General features: G+C 33.4%; 2 protein-coding genes across 9 annotated transcripts in view; one reads left to right on the forward strand and one right to left on the reverse strand.

The window, feature by feature from the left end:
* The window catches only part of LOC551170 (dumpy), a 108,250-nt gene extending 92,398 nt beyond the window's left edge, over window positions 1-15,852 (forward strand). For 7 of the 8 annotated variants that reach the window (XM_026439658.1, XM_026439659.1, XM_026439660.1 and 4 more), the window contains 36 exons: window positions 1-324; window positions 392-703; window positions 789-1,115; window positions 1,185-1,487; window positions 1,564-1,869; window positions 1,950-2,267; window positions 2,357-2,683; window positions 2,761-3,072; window positions 3,164-3,484; window positions 3,569-3,874; window positions 3,966-4,265; window positions 4,531-4,854; window positions 5,321-5,647; window positions 5,849-6,169; window positions 6,277-6,546; window positions 6,626-6,814; window positions 6,941-7,294; window positions 7,367-7,579; window positions 7,672-7,869; window positions 7,965-8,159; window positions 8,284-8,652; window positions 8,769-8,981; window positions 9,052-9,243; window positions 9,346-9,552; window positions 9,641-9,823; window positions 9,904-10,488; window positions 10,659-11,606; window positions 11,749-12,117; window positions 12,210-12,410; window positions 12,506-12,754; window positions 12,829-13,017; window positions 13,723-13,961; window positions 14,070-14,340; window positions 14,432-14,670; window positions 14,770-14,953; window positions 15,043-15,852. In XM_026439658.1, the coding sequence (XP_026295443.1) occupies window positions 1-324; window positions 392-703; window positions 789-1,115; window positions 1,185-1,487; window positions 1,564-1,869; window positions 1,950-2,267; window positions 2,357-2,683; window positions 2,761-3,072; window positions 3,164-3,484; window positions 3,569-3,874; window positions 3,966-4,265; window positions 4,531-4,854; window positions 5,321-5,647; window positions 5,849-6,169; window positions 6,277-6,546; window positions 6,626-6,814; window positions 6,941-7,294; window positions 7,367-7,579; window positions 7,672-7,869; window positions 7,965-8,159; window positions 8,284-8,652; window positions 8,769-8,981; window positions 9,052-9,243; window positions 9,346-9,552; window positions 9,641-9,823; window positions 9,904-10,488; window positions 10,659-11,606; window positions 11,749-12,117; window positions 12,210-12,410; window positions 12,506-12,754; window positions 12,829-13,017; window positions 13,723-13,961; window positions 14,070-14,340; window positions 14,432-14,670; window positions 14,770-14,953; window positions 15,043-15,281 (10,724 nt within the window). In that variant the 3' untranslated portion in view covers window positions 15,282-15,852. The remainder of the gene's footprint in view (window positions 325-391; window positions 704-788; window positions 1,116-1,184; window positions 1,488-1,563; window positions 1,870-1,949; window positions 2,268-2,356; window positions 2,684-2,760; window positions 3,073-3,163; window positions 3,485-3,568; window positions 3,875-3,965; window positions 4,266-4,530; window positions 4,855-5,320; window positions 5,648-5,848; window positions 6,170-6,276; window positions 6,547-6,625; window positions 6,815-6,940; window positions 7,295-7,366; window positions 7,580-7,671; window positions 7,870-7,964; window positions 8,160-8,283; window positions 8,653-8,768; window positions 8,982-9,051; window positions 9,244-9,345; window positions 9,553-9,640; window positions 9,824-9,903; window positions 10,489-10,658; window positions 11,607-11,748; window positions 12,118-12,209; window positions 12,411-12,505; window positions 12,755-12,828; window positions 13,018-13,722; window positions 13,962-14,069; window positions 14,341-14,431; window positions 14,671-14,769; window positions 14,954-15,042) is intronic. The other variant, XM_026439661.1, reaches the window with a different exon arrangement.
* Window positions 15,853-16,378: 526 nt separating this feature from the next.
* LOC409653 (tRNA-splicing ligase RtcB homolog) lies at window positions 16,379-18,809 on the reverse strand. Its single transcript, XM_393151.7, has 8 exons — window positions 18,459-18,809; window positions 18,071-18,397; window positions 17,878-18,004; window positions 17,696-17,802; window positions 17,467-17,626; window positions 17,075-17,385; window positions 16,852-17,016; window positions 16,379-16,776 (listed from the first exon to the last, which is right to left on the reverse strand). The coding sequence occupies exons 1-8, from the start codon at window positions 18,552-18,554 to the stop codon at window positions 16,549-16,551; spliced, it is 1,521 nt and encodes a 506-aa protein (XP_393151.1). The 5' UTR covers window positions 18,555-18,809; the 3' UTR covers window positions 16,379-16,548.
* Window positions 18,810-19,299: the final 490 nt, after the last annotated feature.

Here is a 19,299-nt window from a genome sequence, read left to right on the forward strand (position 1 = left end):
CGGACACAAGTGTAACACCTAGACCCTGTGAACCTTCCCCATGCGGAGCTAATGCCATTTGCCGAGAGCAAAATGGTCTTAGCTCTTGCACTTGTTTGCCCGAATATATCGGCAATCCTTACGAAGGATGCCGACCAGAATGCATTCGTTCCTCAGATTGTCCCTCCCATTTGGCTTGCATTAGGTCTAAGTGTCAGAATCCTTGTCCCGGTTCTTGCGGAGCTAACACCAATTGTCAGGTGGTGAATAATTTACCTGTATGCACTTGCATTCCGCAATATACTGGTGATCCATACGTGAACTGTGTATATAAGATTTCATCAAGTGAGTTAAATTTAATAAGTTAAAATTAATTATTTTCAAATGCATATTAAATATAAATATTTTGCAGCCGAAGAAGAAGAACGAAATGTTTGTCAACCATCTCCTTGCGGTCCGAATAGTCAATGTCAAAATGTAAATGGTCAAGCAGTGTGTTCCTGTTTATCTCAATATATAGGAACTCCACCAAATTGTAGACCAGAATGTATCGTGAATTCGGAATGTAATTCGAATCTCGCGTGTATCAATCAAAAATGCAAAGATCCTTGCCCTGGCACATGTGGGACGAATGCACAATGCAAAGTAGTCCATCATAGTCCCATTTGTAGTTGTGGAAATGATTTTACAGGAGATCCTTTTGTTCACTGCTTCCCTGCTCCATGTAAGCTAAGATTAAATTTTATTTATATATAACTTTTATAAAAAGATATTCGTTGCATTCGATTGCAATAATATTTACTTCATAGTGCCAAAGCCGGAAGAACCATATCCGAAAGATCCATGTGTTCCATCACCTTGTGGTCCAAACGCGATGTGCAAAGCCATAGGAGAAACTCCAGTCTGCACTTGCATGAACAATTATATCGGAGTTCCACCGAATTGCCGACCAGAATGCTCTATCAATTCGGATTGCATAGCAGATAAGGCATGCATTCAGGAGAAATGTAGAGATCCTTGTCCAGGATCTTGTGGTTTGAATGCACGTTGCACAGTTATAAATCATACACCAGCTTGTACTTGTCCTGAAGGATATTCCGGTGATCCATTCATCAATTGTTCGCCAATTACATTTAGTAAGGATTAAAGACAATCGATGGATTCTTTTAAAATTCACGTTCTTTTAAAATATATTGATTTTTTAGTTTCAGAACCTCCATCAAATCCATGTAATCCATCACCATGTGGACCAAATGCACAATGCAATAATGGTGTTTGTACTTGCATACCTGGCTATCTAGGTGACCCGTATACTATATGTCGACCTGAATGTGTAATTAACACAGACTGTTCCCGAAACGAAGCTTGCATACTGCATAAATGCAGAAATCCTTGCATAGGAACTTGTGGAATAAATGCAGAATGTAACGTAATCAATCATCTACCGATGTGCAACTGTCCTAGGAATATGACGGGCAATGCATTCGTTTCGTGTATTCCTCTTCGAGGTTGTTCCCTTTATTCTATATTTTTGATCATTTTTATTGCCACGTTAAATTAATATTTAAAAATTTGTTATGGTAGAACCTACTATAATTGATCCATGCAATCCATCTCCTTGCGGTCCGAACAGTCATTGTCGATCTTCCAATGGACAAGCTGTTTGTAGTTGTGTTACTGGATTTAAGGGATCACCACCATCTTGTAGACCAGAATGTATCGTTAGTACTGATTGTCCGCGTAACAGAGCTTGCAGTAATCAGAAATGCATCGATCCTTGTCTTGGTACTTGTGGATTATCTGCCCAATGTTCTGTGATCAATCATAATCCCGTATGCAGTTGTTTCGAGCAATATACTGGAAATCCATTCGTACAATGTATTCCGCAAAGTAAGATTTTTTTATTCTTCCAGAAAATTTTTTTAACGATATTAATGAAAAATCCTCTTAATATTGGAATTTATTTTTAGCAAAACAACCGGATATTCCAGTGAATCCTTGTCAACCATCACCATGCGGTCCCAATGCTCGATGTCAAATGATCAATAATGCACCCTCGTGTTCTTGTCTCCCTGAATTTATAGGAATTCCACCAAATTGCAGACCTGAATGCGTGAGCAATTCAGAATGCCCAACGCAACAGGCTTGCATTAATCAAAAATGCAAAGATCCTTGTCCTGGTTCTTGTGGCAGAAACACCGAATGCAGAACTATTAGTCACACTCCTATGTGTACTTGTGCTAATAACTTCACCGGAAATCCGTTTATTCAATGTACACCTCAACCAAGTAAGATTATTCCCTTTAATTATTGATTTATAAGTTTAAATCAAAAGATCCGTATCATTTTTTTTATTCTTTTATTTTTTTATTCATAGTCGAAGACATACCACAAAGAGTCAACCCGTGTCAACCATCTCCTTGTGGTCCAAATGCTGTTTGTCGCGAATCTTATGGTTCACCTCAATGCACTTGTTTGCCCGATTTCTATGGAAATCCGTATGAAAATTGTAGACCGGAATGTGTTATTAATACCGATTGTCCATCCAACCGTGCCTGTATAAGAAACAAATGTCAAGATCCTTGTCCAGGAACTTGTAGTTTTAATGCCGACTGCAATGTAATCAATCATATTCCAATATGCAGTTGTAAACTCGGTTACACTGGTGATCCATTTAGATATTGCAGCATACTCGAACAACTTCGTGAGTTTTTTCACAAATTATAAAAAACACTAATCACATTAAACACAACGCACAATCTGATGATAATGTTTTATCAGCCATACTAAATCCCACAAATCCATGCGATCCATCACCGTGCGGACCCAATAGTCGATGTCGCAATGTGAACGGTCAGTCAAGTTGTTCTTGTCTTCCCAATTTCAAAGGAACTCCTCCATTATGTAGACCAGAATGCGTAGTTAGCACGGAATGTGCTAGCAATAGAGCTTGCATAAACCAAAAATGTGTAGACCCATGTTCCGGAGTTTGTGGAATAAATGCGAAGTGCGAAGTCTTCCATCACAGTCCTATTTGTAGTTGTGATGCTTCTCAAACCGGAGATCCATTTGTAAGATGCTTTGACATGACCAGTAAGTAAATTATTTGAAACACTCTCACTTATAATCACTCGTTTGGAATCATTTTCACGAATATATTTTTCAATTTGTATACGTTTTTTAGCACCCGCACCACTTTTACCCATAAACCCTTGCGTTCCATCACCTTGCGGTCCGTTTTCGCAATGTCAAGATATAGGAGGCATATCATCCTGTTCTTGTTTGCCCAATTATGTTGGTTCAGCTCCCAATTGTCGACCAGAATGTTCTATTAACTCGGATTGTACCAGTAATAAGGCTTGTATAAGAGAAAAATGTAAAGATCCGTGTCCAGGATCTTGTGCAACGAATGCACTATGCAGCGTCATTAATCACACACCTGTTTGCACTTGTCCCAGAGATTATACAGGAGATCCTTTCACTAATTGCCAACCAATTTTAACACGTAAGAATATTTCCGATATAATTTATTAATTATTGAATTTTAATAATGCCAATAATTGATTTAATTTGATTATATGAATAACAGCTATCGTCCCAGTTCAATCAGACCCATGTCATCCAACACCTTGCGGTCCAAACGCCATCTGTCGAAACGCTGTGTGCAGTTGTATAAACGACTATCATGGCGACCCTTATCAAGGTTGTCGACCAGAATGCGTGCAAAATTCGGATTGTACTTATGACAAAGCTTGTTCTAACAATAAATGCGTGAATCCTTGTACCAAAATCTGCGGTCAGAACGCAGAATGCACTGTGATCAATCATATCCCTACTTGCAGTTGTTTGGAAAATTATGAAGGAGACCCATTTAACCTCTGCAAACCTGTCCGAAGTGAGTGGAACTATCTACATTGATTGATCCCAAAGAAAAACTAAATTTCAAATGCTCATTTATTGATGTTCTATATGTTACTTTACGATAGAACGTACGAAACCTTGCGAACCCTCACCCTGTGGACCCAACAGCATTTGTCGCGAGTTTAATGAGCAAGCTTCTTGTACCTGTCTACCTGGATATTTCGGAATTCCGCCCAGCTGTAGACCTGAATGTTTGGTGAACTCTGATTGTGAACAGAGTAAAGCTTGTATGAATCAAAGATGCCAAAACCCATGCGACAACACTTGTGGACAAAACGCGTTATGTATCGTACGAAACCACAATCCTATTTGCAGTTGTCCCGTTCAGTATTCCGGTGATCCGTTTGTCAGCTGTTTCCCTATGAGTAAGTAATGCATGCTTGGATCGGTACTATCTATGAATTTCTTCCTTTTTCGAACTTTGTGAACATTCTTATTACAATAGAGGATATTTTTAAATTTTGACTATGTTTCTCTTAAAATTTGACTGTTTCATTCCGATGAATAGTTCGATTTTCATCCTCAGATAGCGCTAATTTATATTTCAAAGTTTTTATATCTCAGCGCTAATTTATATCTCGAAAATAGATTACAATGTTTAACCTGTAATAAACTTTTGTCAACGAACAGCACCACAATACGAAGAGGCTAGTCAGAATCCGTGCAAACCCTCGCTATGTGGACCGAATTCTCAATGCACAGTAACACAAGACAATAAAGCTTCTTGTGCCTGTATGCCCGAGTTTATAGGCTTACCTCCCAACTGTAGACCTGAATGTCTTGTGAACAGCGAATGTCCTAGCAACCAGGCGTGCGTTAAACAGAAGTGTACCGATCCTTGTACCGGACTCTGCGGCTTTAATGCCCTGTGTCAAGTTACCCAGCATTACATCCACTGTATATGTTCCGAAGGATACACCGGGGACCCGTTTGCTATTTGTACCGTGGCCAAGAGTAAGAAATAATCCCATGAGAATAATCGAAAAAATAATAAATAAATATTAAAAACAAATATTACGAGCAACCAAGAATAAGAAATGAACTTTCGCGATTTTTCATTTCATTTTTTTTTTTTTTTATGAAAATACTAATGAATTTTTGATTGAATTTTTTTAATAGATACAAACTTTAGTTTTGTACATATTGTACATAGAGATTGTATGATACATTATAAAAAAAATTGCATGTTGATTATAGATAGTTGAAGCAGTCTTCTTCATACACATTCATCATTTTCTCATATTTTTCACGATTTCTCTAACAAATAATTTCTATTCGCGTTCTTGTACAGTTCTTAATATTCTTTTATTTTTTTCGTAAATTAACTCTTGTAACTTTTCACGCAAATTTTTTAATATAAATCATTAAACGAATCATTTCTGGAATAAAATATTAATATTTTTGGATTTTTATTTTATAGCTCCAAAAGAACCACCTACATCGCTGAGACCTTGCAGTCCTTCACCGTGTGGAGTCAACGCTTATTGCAGAGAAAAACAAAATACAGCGTATTGTGAATGTTTGCCAAATTTCCGTGGAAATCCTTATGAAGGGTGTCAACCTGAATGTTTGACCAACACTGACTGTCTGAAATCGCAAGCTTGCGTCAAGACTAAGTGTCAGGATCCTTGTCCTGGTACTTGTGGCGTTGGTGCGATCTGTACAGTTTCTAATCACATTCCTATTTGTTCTTGTCCTCTACCTACTATCGGCGATGCGTTTACGATCTGTCAAGTCATTCCTGAAGGTATTTTAATTTTATATAAATAATAAATTTTATATGATTGCCTTTTTAAAGATTTGTTGGAAGGAAAACTAATATTATAATTATCATAAGTCATAAATCACAATCATAATCATTACACAATTAAGAGAATTTTTATCAAAAAATAAAAAAAAATTTTCACTTTTCTTTTTAATTATAATAAAAATATCGTATTTATATTAGGTCCAAAAGAAAGAGATCCTTGTTCTCCATCACCATGCGGTCCTAATACCATTTGCGAAAAAATCGGCGATACGGCTGTCTGCAAATGTTTACCTGGTCTCCAAGGAATTCCTTCTAGTATAACAGGTTGTCATCCAGAATGTGTGATTAGTTCAGATTGTCCGGGAGACAAAGCTTGCATCGATAATAAATGCGTGAATCCTTGCACACAAAATGTGTGCGGTATCAAGGCCACATGTAAAGCCATCAACCATAGTCCTCTATGCAGCTGTCCACCTCCTTTAATTGGCAATCCATTCGATGAATGTATTATCCAAATTGGTAATTATATACTCCTTATTTTAGTATTTAATTTCTTATGAATCTTTATGCTGTCAATTTCTCTGTAATCTAAATTTTTTTATATTAATTTACTTTGTTTATTTCAGAAACTGATCCTTGTAGTCCATCTCCATGCACTTATAATGGCGAATGTAAAGTTCGAAATGGCATTGCGATATGCATATATCCAGAATGTGTTATTAATTCCGATTGTCCACGAGAAAAGGCTTGTTTCGGCCAAAAATGTAAAGATCCTTGCATCGGTGCTTGTGGTATCAATTCATTGTGTCAAACAGTGAATCACAAGCCTGTTTGTTCATGTCCAATTGGATTCACTGGAAATGCTCGTATACAATGTACTATTCCAACGGTCGAAGGTGACTTATTTGATTTTAAAATTTTTAATAAAAATGCTTTAATAAACTTAATTAATATATTGAATTTGAATACATACAGAACCAGTTCCAGAATGTATTCACAATTCCGAATGCCCGAACGATAAGACTTGCTACAACCAAAAATGCATTGATCCTTGCACACTCAACTCCTGCGGTTTTAACAGTCGTTGCCACGTACAATTACATCGAGCTGTATGCGTATGCAATGAAGGATTCACTGGCAATCCTCAACAATATTGTGGTGAAAGTAAGTTCCTTAAATTTCGAATTTTCAAATCCATATCGTAAAAATGAGAATTTTATCGAATGGATTGAAAATGTCTAGTATTTATACTATATAATAGTATTAATATTTTAAATTTTCTTTATGCAGTTGGTTGTCGTGGTGATAGTGATTGTCCATTAACGCAATCCTGTGTTAATAACGAATGTATAGACACTTGTTCTGTGACTCAATGCGGAATTAATGCATTTTGCGAATCAGATGGATATCATAGACCAAGGTGTTACTGTCCTGATGGATATTTAGGAAATCCATATCAAGCCTGCGAAAGATCAGAATGCATAACTGATAACGATTGTCCATCTTCTTTGTCATGTCGCGATTCAAAATGTATAAATCCTTGTGATTGCCCACTATCTGCACAATGTCACGTGATTAATCATCGACCAATTTGTCGTTGTCCTCCTGGTTATGTAGGCAATCCTTATACCTCGTGTCTGATCGGTAATTATAATTATTTTTGTGAATATAATTTAGATTTATGTACAATTAATTATAAATCAATTATTTTTATAGAACCGATTGAACAACCACCTCAATGTCAAGTAGATGGAGACTGTCCAAGTAAATTGGGTTGTTTTAGTGGTGTTTGCAAAGATCCATGTGTTGAAAGTAAACCTTGCATCGCTGGAGCAAAATGTTCCGTTGTGAACACTTTACCAATGAGGACTATGATTTGCGAGTGTTTACCAAACTTTGCTGGCGATGCGACTGTCGCTTGTATTCCTGGTAAATATAGAAATTTTTTATTTAATTTTAGTTTTTCATTTAATTTTATTTTCAAATAAAATAAGTAATTTTAAATAAATATTTTTTTTTAGTGGATAAACAAATCGAAGCTATCTGTAAAGCTGACTCTCAATGTGCTTCAAATATGTCATGTCTGAACGAAAGATGTATCAATCCATGCATTATCAATCCATGTGCTTCGAATGCGGAATGTTTAGTCCAAAATCATTATCGTCAATGTCATTGTTCGCGTGGAACTGCTGGTGATCCATTTGTAAATTGTTACCGAGGTAATTGCTAAAAATATAACACTTGCAAAATGAAAAATAAATAACGAGCAAAAGAAATATTATGTTTTTTAACAAAATTTTCATATTTGTTGCAGATACTGATTCATTTCCAGAATGCACATCAAATCTTGATTGTGCACCTAATGAGGCCTGTATTAATGAATTATGTCAAAATCCATGTGTCAGCACGCAGTGTGGTCTGAACGCGGAATGTATCACTGTTAATCATCATCCAACCTGTCATTGTAAGCAAAACTTCGCGGGAGATCCACAAATACAATGTTTCAGACGTAAGTTGAGACTGTTTATAAGAGATGACAATATAATTCATAATGACAATTTCATTCAAAAAATATAATATTCAGTATAATATTTTATTCTACAATAATGACTTATTAAAATATTTCTTTGTAGCCGAATGCAAATCAGATAGCGATTGTCCTTACGATAAAACTTGTCAAAATAATAATTGCATCACACCTTGCTTGATTGGAGACATTGCCTGTGGTCGTGGTGCAGAATGCATCGCTGTTTCTCACAGGGCACAATGCGTATGTCCACGCGGCACTCAAGGAGATCCACGAATTGCGTGCATTTCCACAATATGTCATTACAACGAAGATTGTGCAGATCACGAAGCTTGTGATAGGTTGAACAGAGTATGTCGACCTGTTTGCGAGGATGACATTTGCGCAGAAACTGCAAAATGTATTGCGAAAGATCATCAACCTAAATGCGTCTGCCCTCTTGGTACCACTGGAAATCCATATATTGATTGTACTGGTAAATTAATTAATTAATTTTGGGTTTGATATGGATTAATAAATTTTGATTTATTTTTTATTTTGATATAAATCAAATAAGAATGAAGAATAATTTTTTATCTTTTTTTCTCTAAGGTGTTTCCATCGAACCAGAATGCAAATCAGATAGCGAATGTCCATCATACTTCGCGTGTATCAACACTAAATGCCAAGATCCTTGTCTATCCTCCAATATGTGTTCTGCAGATCAAGAATGCAAGGTATTAAACACAGTTCCTCTTCGTACAATGATATGCAGTTGCCCATCAAACACCATCACTGATATAAATGGATCGTGCAAAAAAATTGGTAAATATTTCTAATATTCTTCACCAATTTTGTTTTTATAAAATGCATTATACACAATGAAAATTTACAGTGCAAGAGGATGTGCAATGTCATCAAGATCAAGATTGCATTGATTCTGACAAATGCGTGGAAGGAACTTGCATTGAAGCTTGTCTCACGACCAAATGTGGATTGAATGCACAATGCAAAGCGATATCGCACACCGGAATCTGTTACTGTGCACCCGAATTCACTGGCAATGCTTATATTGAGTGCATCAGAGGTATATTTTATTTTATTAAATATTTTTAACACTAATTTAATTTTTATAAGTGAAATTTTAGAAATGATTTTAAAAATATATTCAAAATTAAAAATTTTTCAGTACCAATAATACTACCACCACGTCCAGAATGTTATTCTAACAATGATTGTTCCAATGACAAACAGTGTATAAATTCTTTCTGCATGAATCCTTGCATTTTTGGAAATCCATGTGGCAGAAATGCATTATGTTATGCAAATAATCATAGTCCAGTTTGCAGATGTCCTGCCAATTACATTGGTGATTCAAAGATCAATTGTGAACCGCGTAAGTTTTGAATAAAAAAATAAATATATTATATTTTAATAATAAAATCGATATATTATTCTAATAAAAAATTTATAATTTTTTGCAGCGGAAATAGTAGCTGAATGTACCTCGAACAATGATTGCGCAGGCAATACTGCCTGTGTGAACAATTTATGCATTAACCCTTGCAACTGTGGTGCAAATGCCAAATGCAATGTCGTAGATCATTATCCATCTTGTATCTGTTCACCTGGATATTCTGGAAATCCTCAATTGGGTTGTTTTAAATGTAAGCCAGATTTCCTTTTCTAAAAAGAGAAATAAAATGTTAATTAAATTTCACAATTTTATAAAATTGTTCTATTCTAGTGGATTGTGAATCTGATAGCGAGTGCAACAACGCAGCTACATGTTACAATGGACAATGTGTAAATCCTTGCATTCTGGAGAATAAATGTGCAATAAATGCAGAATGTTATGGTCAGAATCATCGCGCCATTTGTCGTTGCGGTCCAGGCTATTTGGGCAATCCAGAAATACATTGCGAAAGAGTGGAATGCACATCTGACTATGATTGTCCTCGAAATTTAGCTTGTTACAGTGGACGTTGTATCAGTCCTTGTATAGAAGATTCACCATGCGCTCAAAATGCTATTTGCTATGTCCAAGATCACGTGGCCACTTGTCGTTGTCCGGAGAATATTCCTGCAGGAAATCCATATTCCTATTGTACACATCCGAAAAAGAAACCTGATGAACCAGAATGCAGAATCGATATTGAATGTGCTAACAAATTGGTGTGCATTAAGAATAAATGTATTGATCCATGCCCGGTGATCAAACCATGCTTACAAAATGCTCGGTGCAATGTTTTGGATACTGTTCCAGTGAGAACTATGACGTGCACATGTCCTGAAGGTTGGACTACTGATATCGATGGTGTTTGCAGACCAAGTAAATATTCTTAAAGTTTTTAATTAAAAAAATTCACAGAAAAAAAATTATTATAAAATATTCAATAATGGAATATCAAAGTTAATCTATTTTTTCTTCATTTCAATTTTAATAATATAATAATATAAATCAAATTAGCATTCATTATATTAAAATACATTTCTTTTTAGTTCAAATAACAATAATTGGCACTTGTACAACAAATGATGAATGCAGTGATGGAGAAGCTTGCATTAATAGACAATGCAGAAACCCATGCAATTGCGGTACAAATGCCGCTTGTTACGTGCGAAACCATAAGCCGATCTGTTCCTGTGAAGAAGGATACCAGGGTAATCCAGATATCGCCTGTTATTCTGTAGAATGTACACACGATAGTGAGTGTGCTTTGGATAAGAGTTGTGTGAACAACAATTGCGTGAATCCTTGTCTGATCTCCGATAATTGTGGAGTAAACGCCGAATGTTATCCCAATAATCATAAAGCAGACTGTAGATGTCGTCAAGGATACCATGGAAACTCTCTAGATCGTTGCAGAGTGATCGGCTGTTATAGTAATGGAGACTGTCCTGGAGATCATTCTTGTATCAACATGCAGTGTATCAATCCTTGCGTCCACAGTAATCCTTGCTCATCTCTAGCTGAGTGTAGAGTATTTAACCATCTACCCATTTGTCGTTGCCCAGTTTATTACATTGGCAATCCTTACATTGCTTGCAAACCAGAAGAACGACCAGAATGTAAAGAGGATAGTGATTGTCCTAATTTGTTAGCCTGCTTTGATAATAAATGTCAGAATCCATGTTCCGTGGTGCAACCCTGCAGCGAACCATCAGAGTGTAGAGTACTTCCAACGTCTCCGGTTCGCACGATGGTTTGCGTATGTCCCAGCGGATATGTGAGTAGCGGCAGTGGAACTTGTCGACCTACCAAACCAATTTTGAAGATCGAGTGTGCAAGGGATAGCGATTGTCCTTCGGATAAATCTTGTGTGAACGCGATATGCAAGAATCCTTGTGCTTGCGGTCCTAATGCGGATTGCAGCGTTGTTAATCACAAACCAATATGTTCTTGCGTACTAGGATATGATGGAAATCCTGATGTGGTGTGTACTAAAGGTAAGAATTATTGGCCTCTTAAAAAAATTAGATTCAGTCTATATTTTCTTTTATTTCTTGTATCCTATTCGTTACCAAAAATCATTTCAAAAAAATTAAATAACTTGTTGATCTTTTATTTAATTTGATATATAATTTTTAGTTGCTGGATGTCGCACGGATAGCGAATGCAGCGGATCACACGCGTGCGTGCAACATAATTGTGTTCCCGTTTGCTCACCATCATTGACCACTTGCGGAAAAAATGCCGAATGTCACGGTATCAATCACAAAGCCATCTGTGAATGTCTACCAGGATTCGGTGGCAATCCGAGAGTCTCTTGCGTCCTTCTCGGTTGTAAGAGTAATTCTGATTGTCCTACCAACAAAGCTTGCATCAACAACCGCTGTGAGAATCCTTGCGCGAAAAATCCTTGTACTGGAAACATGGATTGTAACGTTTATAATCATATAATCGAATGTGCTTGTCCTCCTGGCTATATTGGAGATGCCAAAACGGGATGCGTCAAGTGTAAGAATCAATTAATCGACATTTTTAATGAGTGATTTTGTTTGATATAATTAAATAATTGAACTATTCCTTATTTATTTTTTATTCTTCAGTGACAGAAAAATGCAAAGCAGATAATGAATGTCCATCCCAAACTGCTTGTTTCAATGGTGAATGTATTAATCCTTGCGTGAAGATCGAACCTTGTGGAATAAATGCAGATTGTAAAGTACTCGATACGTCTCCTGTGAGAACCATGATATGTGAATGCATTCCTGGATATAGAGGAAATGCGGTCATCCGCTGTGACAAAAGTAATATCTTGTTTTTAATCAAATAATTTGTAATCAACAGTGATTTAAGATTACAAGAGAATTTTTAAATAAATTTTTAAATAATTTATTTACAGCGAATGTATGTGCAGTGGAAAAAAATGAGATTCTAGATGAATATGGCAATTGCGTCTGTCCACCTGGTTCAGCTAAGGATGAGAAAGAAATGTGTATACCATGTCGTAAACAGTCTGGAATGATAATCAATGAAGAAGGATATTGTGTGTGCGCTCTGGAGAACGGCATGATCATCGACGAGTATGGCCGTTGCGTATGTCCAACTCATCATGGATATAGACTAGATGCAAATGGATATTGCAAACCTGGTAAGTGAAAAATATTATTTTTTTATTTGGTTAATTTTTTTGCATAAATTTCATTTATTTAATTAATTTTGTAGCCGACATAATCGAGTGCAAACATGATGATGATTGCGCCGATAACAGATTCTGCGATAAAACCAGTCAGACTTGCGAAGATCCTTGTTCAATTCAATTATGTGGTCTTTATGCACTTTGCAATGCTACTCGTCATCAAGCTATTTGCATATGCATCAATGGCTACATTGGAAATGCTTACACTCAATGCTGTAAGATATTTTTGTTATAGGAGAGATCTATTGATGTTCTTCTTGAATATTGTACTTCGTTTGAATTTGTTGATTATCTAGTTGTCTTACAATTATTGTCTGTAATTATTTTATCTATAATATCTATCTGTTTCTATTATAAATTTATCTTAGATTCGTATAATATTAATGTAGTGTATCTATTATTTATATTGCTTTAAGTTGTAGTGCTCTAAATTCTTAACTTTCTATTTATCTTTTAAACTTTTTTATGTAATTCTAATCTATACTTAAAGATGTTTGATTTAACTTTGCACTTGACTAAAAATGTTGTAAAATCTTTATTATGTATTCTTTTTTAAGATCTTCTGTTTGCTTCGAAATTCTTGTTATCTATTTTATCTATAGCGTTTTGGGAATTCTTGCTGTCTGTTTTGAATCTTTCTGTCTGATTTATAATTCTTGCTATTTAATTTAGAACTTTTGCTATTTAATTTCAAACTTGTTGTTGCTTTAAAATTCTATTTTTCTTCTGTGATTCAATATTCTTAATGATTTGTCTTTTATGATTTCCTTTCATTTATCTTTAAAATTCTCACTGAGAAAAATAGATACTCATATAAACTCTAATTATTATCTCTCAAAAATAGTAATTATTTCTGATTGTGCTATAATTCTTTCATAATCGTGAACTCTAACAAAGTGATTTTTTTCTTGATTTCTCAGACGATAAGAATCGATGGCGCACTGATTTTCCCAGGCCAGAAATGGTTGTCAGTTGTTTATCTGATGGAGTGCAAGTCGAGATTCATCTCCATGATCAGGAATTTGATGGTGTTCTATATGTCAAAGGTCACAGTAAGGACGAACAATGTAGAAGAGTTGTTTCCATTCCAGCAGAAACTATGCACAAAACTGAAATATTTAAAGTAGCGTTCGGAAATTGCGGACTTATTCATGTAAATGTAAGTTCTTTTTTAATATGAAAATCAAAATTTATTAGATTTACCGAAATTTGTTCATATTCTTCATCTTCATTTTAAATTTATTAATAAAAATATTATTTTTAACAGGGACAAGCTAGTTTTGTATTAGTTATACAAAAGCATCCAAAATTAATGACATATAAAACTCAAGCTTATCATATCAAATGCATATATCAAACCGGAGAACAAAATGTCACTCTCGGCTTTAATGTTTCAATGTTGACTACTGCCGGTACAATTGCTAATACTGGTCCTCCACCAGTCTGTTTAATGAAGATTGTCACTCAAAATGGAAATGAAATAAGTTCAGCCGAAATTGGAGACAATTTGATGTTGCAAGTCGAAGTCCAACCTTCCAGTGAATATATTCTCTATATTCATATGCATATTATAAATCAATGGATTTTTTCTTGTACTAACTAATTGATTTTAACATTTTAATATTTTAGCTATTTACGGTGGATTTGCCCGAAATTGTGTAGCTAAAACGATGGAAGATAAATTGGAGAACGAATATATCGTAACAGACGAGAATGGCTGTGCAACAGATCCAACAATATTTAAAGAATGGGAACAAAATCCTGAGACACAGACATTGATGGCTAGCTTTAATGCTTTTAAATTCCCAAGTAGTGATAACATTCGATTCCAATGCAATATCCGTGTATGCTTTGGACGTTGTCAACCCGTAAATATTTCTTTGATATTTATTAACACATAATGTATATTTTAAAATAAATCATATATAACGATTATATTTCAAAATATAATTATCATTTTCTTGCAGGTCAATTGTCGAGGATACAACGCCTTTGGTCGTCGTCGTCGAGACGTAAATTCTGAGATAAATGATACATCTTTAAGTATTACAGATAACTACGAAGGACAACTTCGAGAAGAAATAACAATCCAGTCGAATTTGATATTCACTTTGGAGAAGCAAGAGAGATTGACAGCAGATCCAGCTGAAAGTAAGACTATATTTTTTTCTCCTTTAATATTAATAAAAAAATTTTTTAAATATTTAATTATTACAATGTGATTTTTTTTTTTGTTTTAGTTCCTGCAGCTCAAAGAGTGGAAGACATTTGCGTTTCTATGGTCGGCTTTGTGATAGCATTAGTAATTACAGCACTCTTGGCACTAGTCGCTGTAGCTATTGCTGTTTCATGCTGGCTAATGGCGTATCGTCGCCAGCCAAAGACTGCTGGACCACTGCCACATCCACCAGAGTTCCCAAATCCATTGTTCACTACCGAATCTGTAGCTGAACCGTCTCCTGATTATCACCTATCTTAAGTGTTCTAGGATAATTATTATTTTTTAACATAATTTTATAATACTTAATGAAATACAATACAGATCACAATTTTTTATTGGTCGGTCTTGTATTTCCATCAACAACTCTTCCAGTGACTAAATTTCCGTTTCTTTCTTCTGAAGGGTTCACATAATATACAACATGTTGTATGTTCATTGTTATATATGAGTAGCCCGAATTAAGATATATATATATATATAGATATACATATAGATAGATAAATAATTGAAGATTGAGAGAGAGAGAGAGAGAGAGAGAGAGAGAGAGAGAGAGAGAGAAAGGGAGAAACATTTGCTATTTATGGTGATGGTTTGCTTCCATTATCTACAACACAATAGAACTTCCAATGTCTTCCAATACACTACTTTTTTCCTATACTTCTTCTTTCCATTTTCTTCTTCTTCAGTCATTGGAAGATTTGTTAAGCGTAACACAGCGAATTTAATTCCCGTGTAAAGTCAAACGAATTAGTCTAATATAGCTTTCTTATGTCGTGCGTAGGTAACTGTACATTTTCTCTAATAAAATGCTAATGTAATATTTTTAAAATGGTTTATTATATTATACCTTAATATTTATTTAATATGTTCAAAAAAAAAAAGGAAAAAAATAAAAAGGAACATACTAAAACATAGTAAGTATCAAGTTGAAAAAAATTATATTTTATTATAAATTATAAATTAATAATAAAATAAATAAATTAAATATTTATTTGTTACATTTTTACATAATTTACAAAAAGTAAACGAATATCTAATATATAAGTTATACTTTATTAATAAATATATATATGATAATGATAATACTAAATGATTCTAGTAATTTTTTAATATCATGATTCATTTAATATTCACAAATGGATGAAATTTATTTTAGGATATTTAAGGAATTTATAATGTATATTTATAACAAATAACTTCCCAAATATTTATAAATAATATTATAAATACATAAATAAATTTCTGAGTATTCAATATTAGAATAGAGTAAAAAAAAAATGCAATAAATGCACTCAAAATATCCATTGAATGAAAATATCCATGACTGAATGTATTTTAAAAATATCTACGTAGCGCTAAATCATTTGTAACATTGTAATAATCTGTATATTTGAAAAAAATTTTTAATATATTTATTTATAATTTTATTTGCATATAAAATTATCTTGCAATTTCACCTTTTCTATTAGAATTGAAAATAGACAAAATTTCGACACAAAAAACTCCTACATAATATTATAATTAATTATCCTTTGATAACTGCAATCGGTCTTAATTTTATACATTTCCGCGAAATACCTGCAGCATGACACGTATTTACAACATCCGTTACATTTTTATAAGATTCTGGTGCTTCTTCCATTACTAACTTAGGCGAAGCGACTCTAATCGATATCCCTTGCCGTTCTAATTTTTCTAATACATCAGTATAATCCAAGTTTCTACGTGACTTTGCTCTAGATAAAGCTCGTCCCTAAATAGAATTCATATTCAATTTATATAATTTATATAATTTTATAATTTAACAAAATTTTCACAAAATACTTACTGCTCCATGACAAGTAGATCCAAATGTTTCTTTCATAGCTTGATCAGTTCCAGTAAGAACATAACTACAAGTTCCCATAGTACCTCCAATTAAAACAGGTTGACCTGTTAATTGATAGTCTACAGGAATCAAAGGATGATGAGGTGGAAATGCTCTTGTTGATCCCTAATAAGAAATAATTATATATAATAATTAAATATAATAATTTATTATTTTTACTTACTTTTCTATGTACTAGAAGTGTTTTCTGTTTTCCATCAACCATATGTTCTTCTATTTTTGCAATATTATGAGAGACATCATATATAACATGCATATCTAAATCATCAGGAGATAATCGAAATTGCTTGGCAAATGCCTGTCTACTAAGAAATGTCATAGAGCTTCTATTAACCCAAGCAAAATTGGCGGCTGCGGCCATTGATTTTAGGTAATCTTGACCTTCTTGAGATTTGATATGAGCACATGCTAATTGTCTATCATTAGTTTCAATATTGTCTCGTTTCATAGCTTTCTCCATTTGTACAAGAGCATCTATAATGCAAATAAAAATTAACATATATTATTTTTTGAAAAAATTTTATTATTAAAATTTATTATATTAATATATTTTACCAGTTGCAACTTGATGTCCAAATCCTCTGCTACCAGAATGAATCATAACACAAATTTGACCTTTTTCTTCAATTCCCATTTTGCATGCAGCCCATTTATCATAAATTTCATCTACAACTTGAATCTCAGCATAATGATTTCCTGCTCCTAATGTTCCTAACTATAAAAAAATTTACTTGAGAATTTAAAATTTTTAATATTTATGCATATAAAAATATATTTTCAGTACCTGTGGAAGCCCACGTTTTTTAGCTCTCATTGATACCTTTGAAGAATCTGCATTAAGCATTCTACCATATTCTTCACAATGTTCTTTATCTTCTGCCCAAATATAACCTGTAGAAAATTAAAAAAAATAAATTTATTATTAATAATAAAAATTAATTAATTCTGTCTAGAATATCTGAATACCTTCTCTGAGGGACCAATCCATTCCCATTTCTAAAGCTTCTTCTAAATCACGTGCATTCATAGGTATAATTCCTTTTGAACCAACACCAACAGGAATATGATCAAACATACTTTGGGCAAGTTGTTCCTAAAAACAATCACTGATTTATTTTTATTTCTATGATATAATATTAAATATTAAAAAAGAAATTACCTTTACAGGTTGAACATCCTCTTCAAAAAGATTAGTTCTTAATAATCGTACTCCACAATTTATATCAAATCCTACTCCACCAGGTGATACTATAGATTTTGGATCATTCATGTCAAATGCTGCCATATTACCAATAGCAAAACCATATCCAGAATGTACATCAGGTAATCCAACAGATCTCCAAACAATTCCAGGAAGGGCAGCAACATTAGCAATTTGTTTCATGCCTGGAAGAAAGCCACCTACTGCTCCTGGTCTACATGCATTTTTCAATTCATCAAACATTAAACGTTCCAATGTATTATTTACATAAAAAACACCTTCAACCTAAATCAAAAAAATATTAGAACATGTGTAAAGATAAAATATATCATTATAATTGATTTACCTTCATATTAGGTTGAAAACCTTTTTTTATTTTCCAGCATGTATCAGTTATTTTTTCTAAGAATTTTAATTCTTCTTGATATTGTCGAACTACCATATTTTATAATAAATTTTCTCCTTCGTTTAAAGATATATTAATTGTCTCTAAATTTCAAATTATAGATTATATTCTTAAATCTTAAATATTTTTAATATAGTTTCTTATAAATTTTTAAATATAATCTTTTTTTTAATTAATATTATAATTAGACTAGGAAATATTGTTTTTTTATTTATTATTAACATAAAACATTAACTTTTTAATAGCAATGATATCGTCAATTTCTTTGAATATACCATATACACACACTTTATTCTATATTGCAAATATTATATAGAATGATTATCAGTCAAAGCAAGAACAAATATAGGCAAGAATAAATAGTGGAAGAAGGATAGAGATAGAATAAAAATTCAAGAATCAGCGCCATCTCTAGAGTGCCGCAAATCAAACAGTACAAACAAGGAGAGTAAATAATAAAAGAAAGATAGAGATAGGATAGAATTTAAGACAGCTGGCGCCATCTGTTGAGTAATAAATATCTTTTCAAAGAATTTTTACTAAAAATATTTAAGAGATGGCGTTACTCTTCATTTTTTACTCTATTTTGAAGAGATATATTTAATATCTTTAATCTCATATAGATGGCGGTAATAGTCCGATTTTAGTGTATCTCTATTCTTCTTTTATTATTTACTCTTCAAAATTTATGTATTTAAGGAATGACTATTTAAATAAGAATGTATAATAGTATAAATAAAGAGAAATAATAAAAAAAAAATATTTTCAAAGAAATAAATGT

Source organism: Apis mellifera, linkage group LG3 (genome assembly GCF_003254395.2).
Source record: "Apis mellifera strain DH4 linkage group LG3, Amel_HAv3.1, whole genome shotgun sequence".
Classification (NCBI taxonomy): domain Eukaryota; kingdom Metazoa; phylum Arthropoda; class Insecta; order Hymenoptera; family Apidae; genus Apis; species Apis mellifera.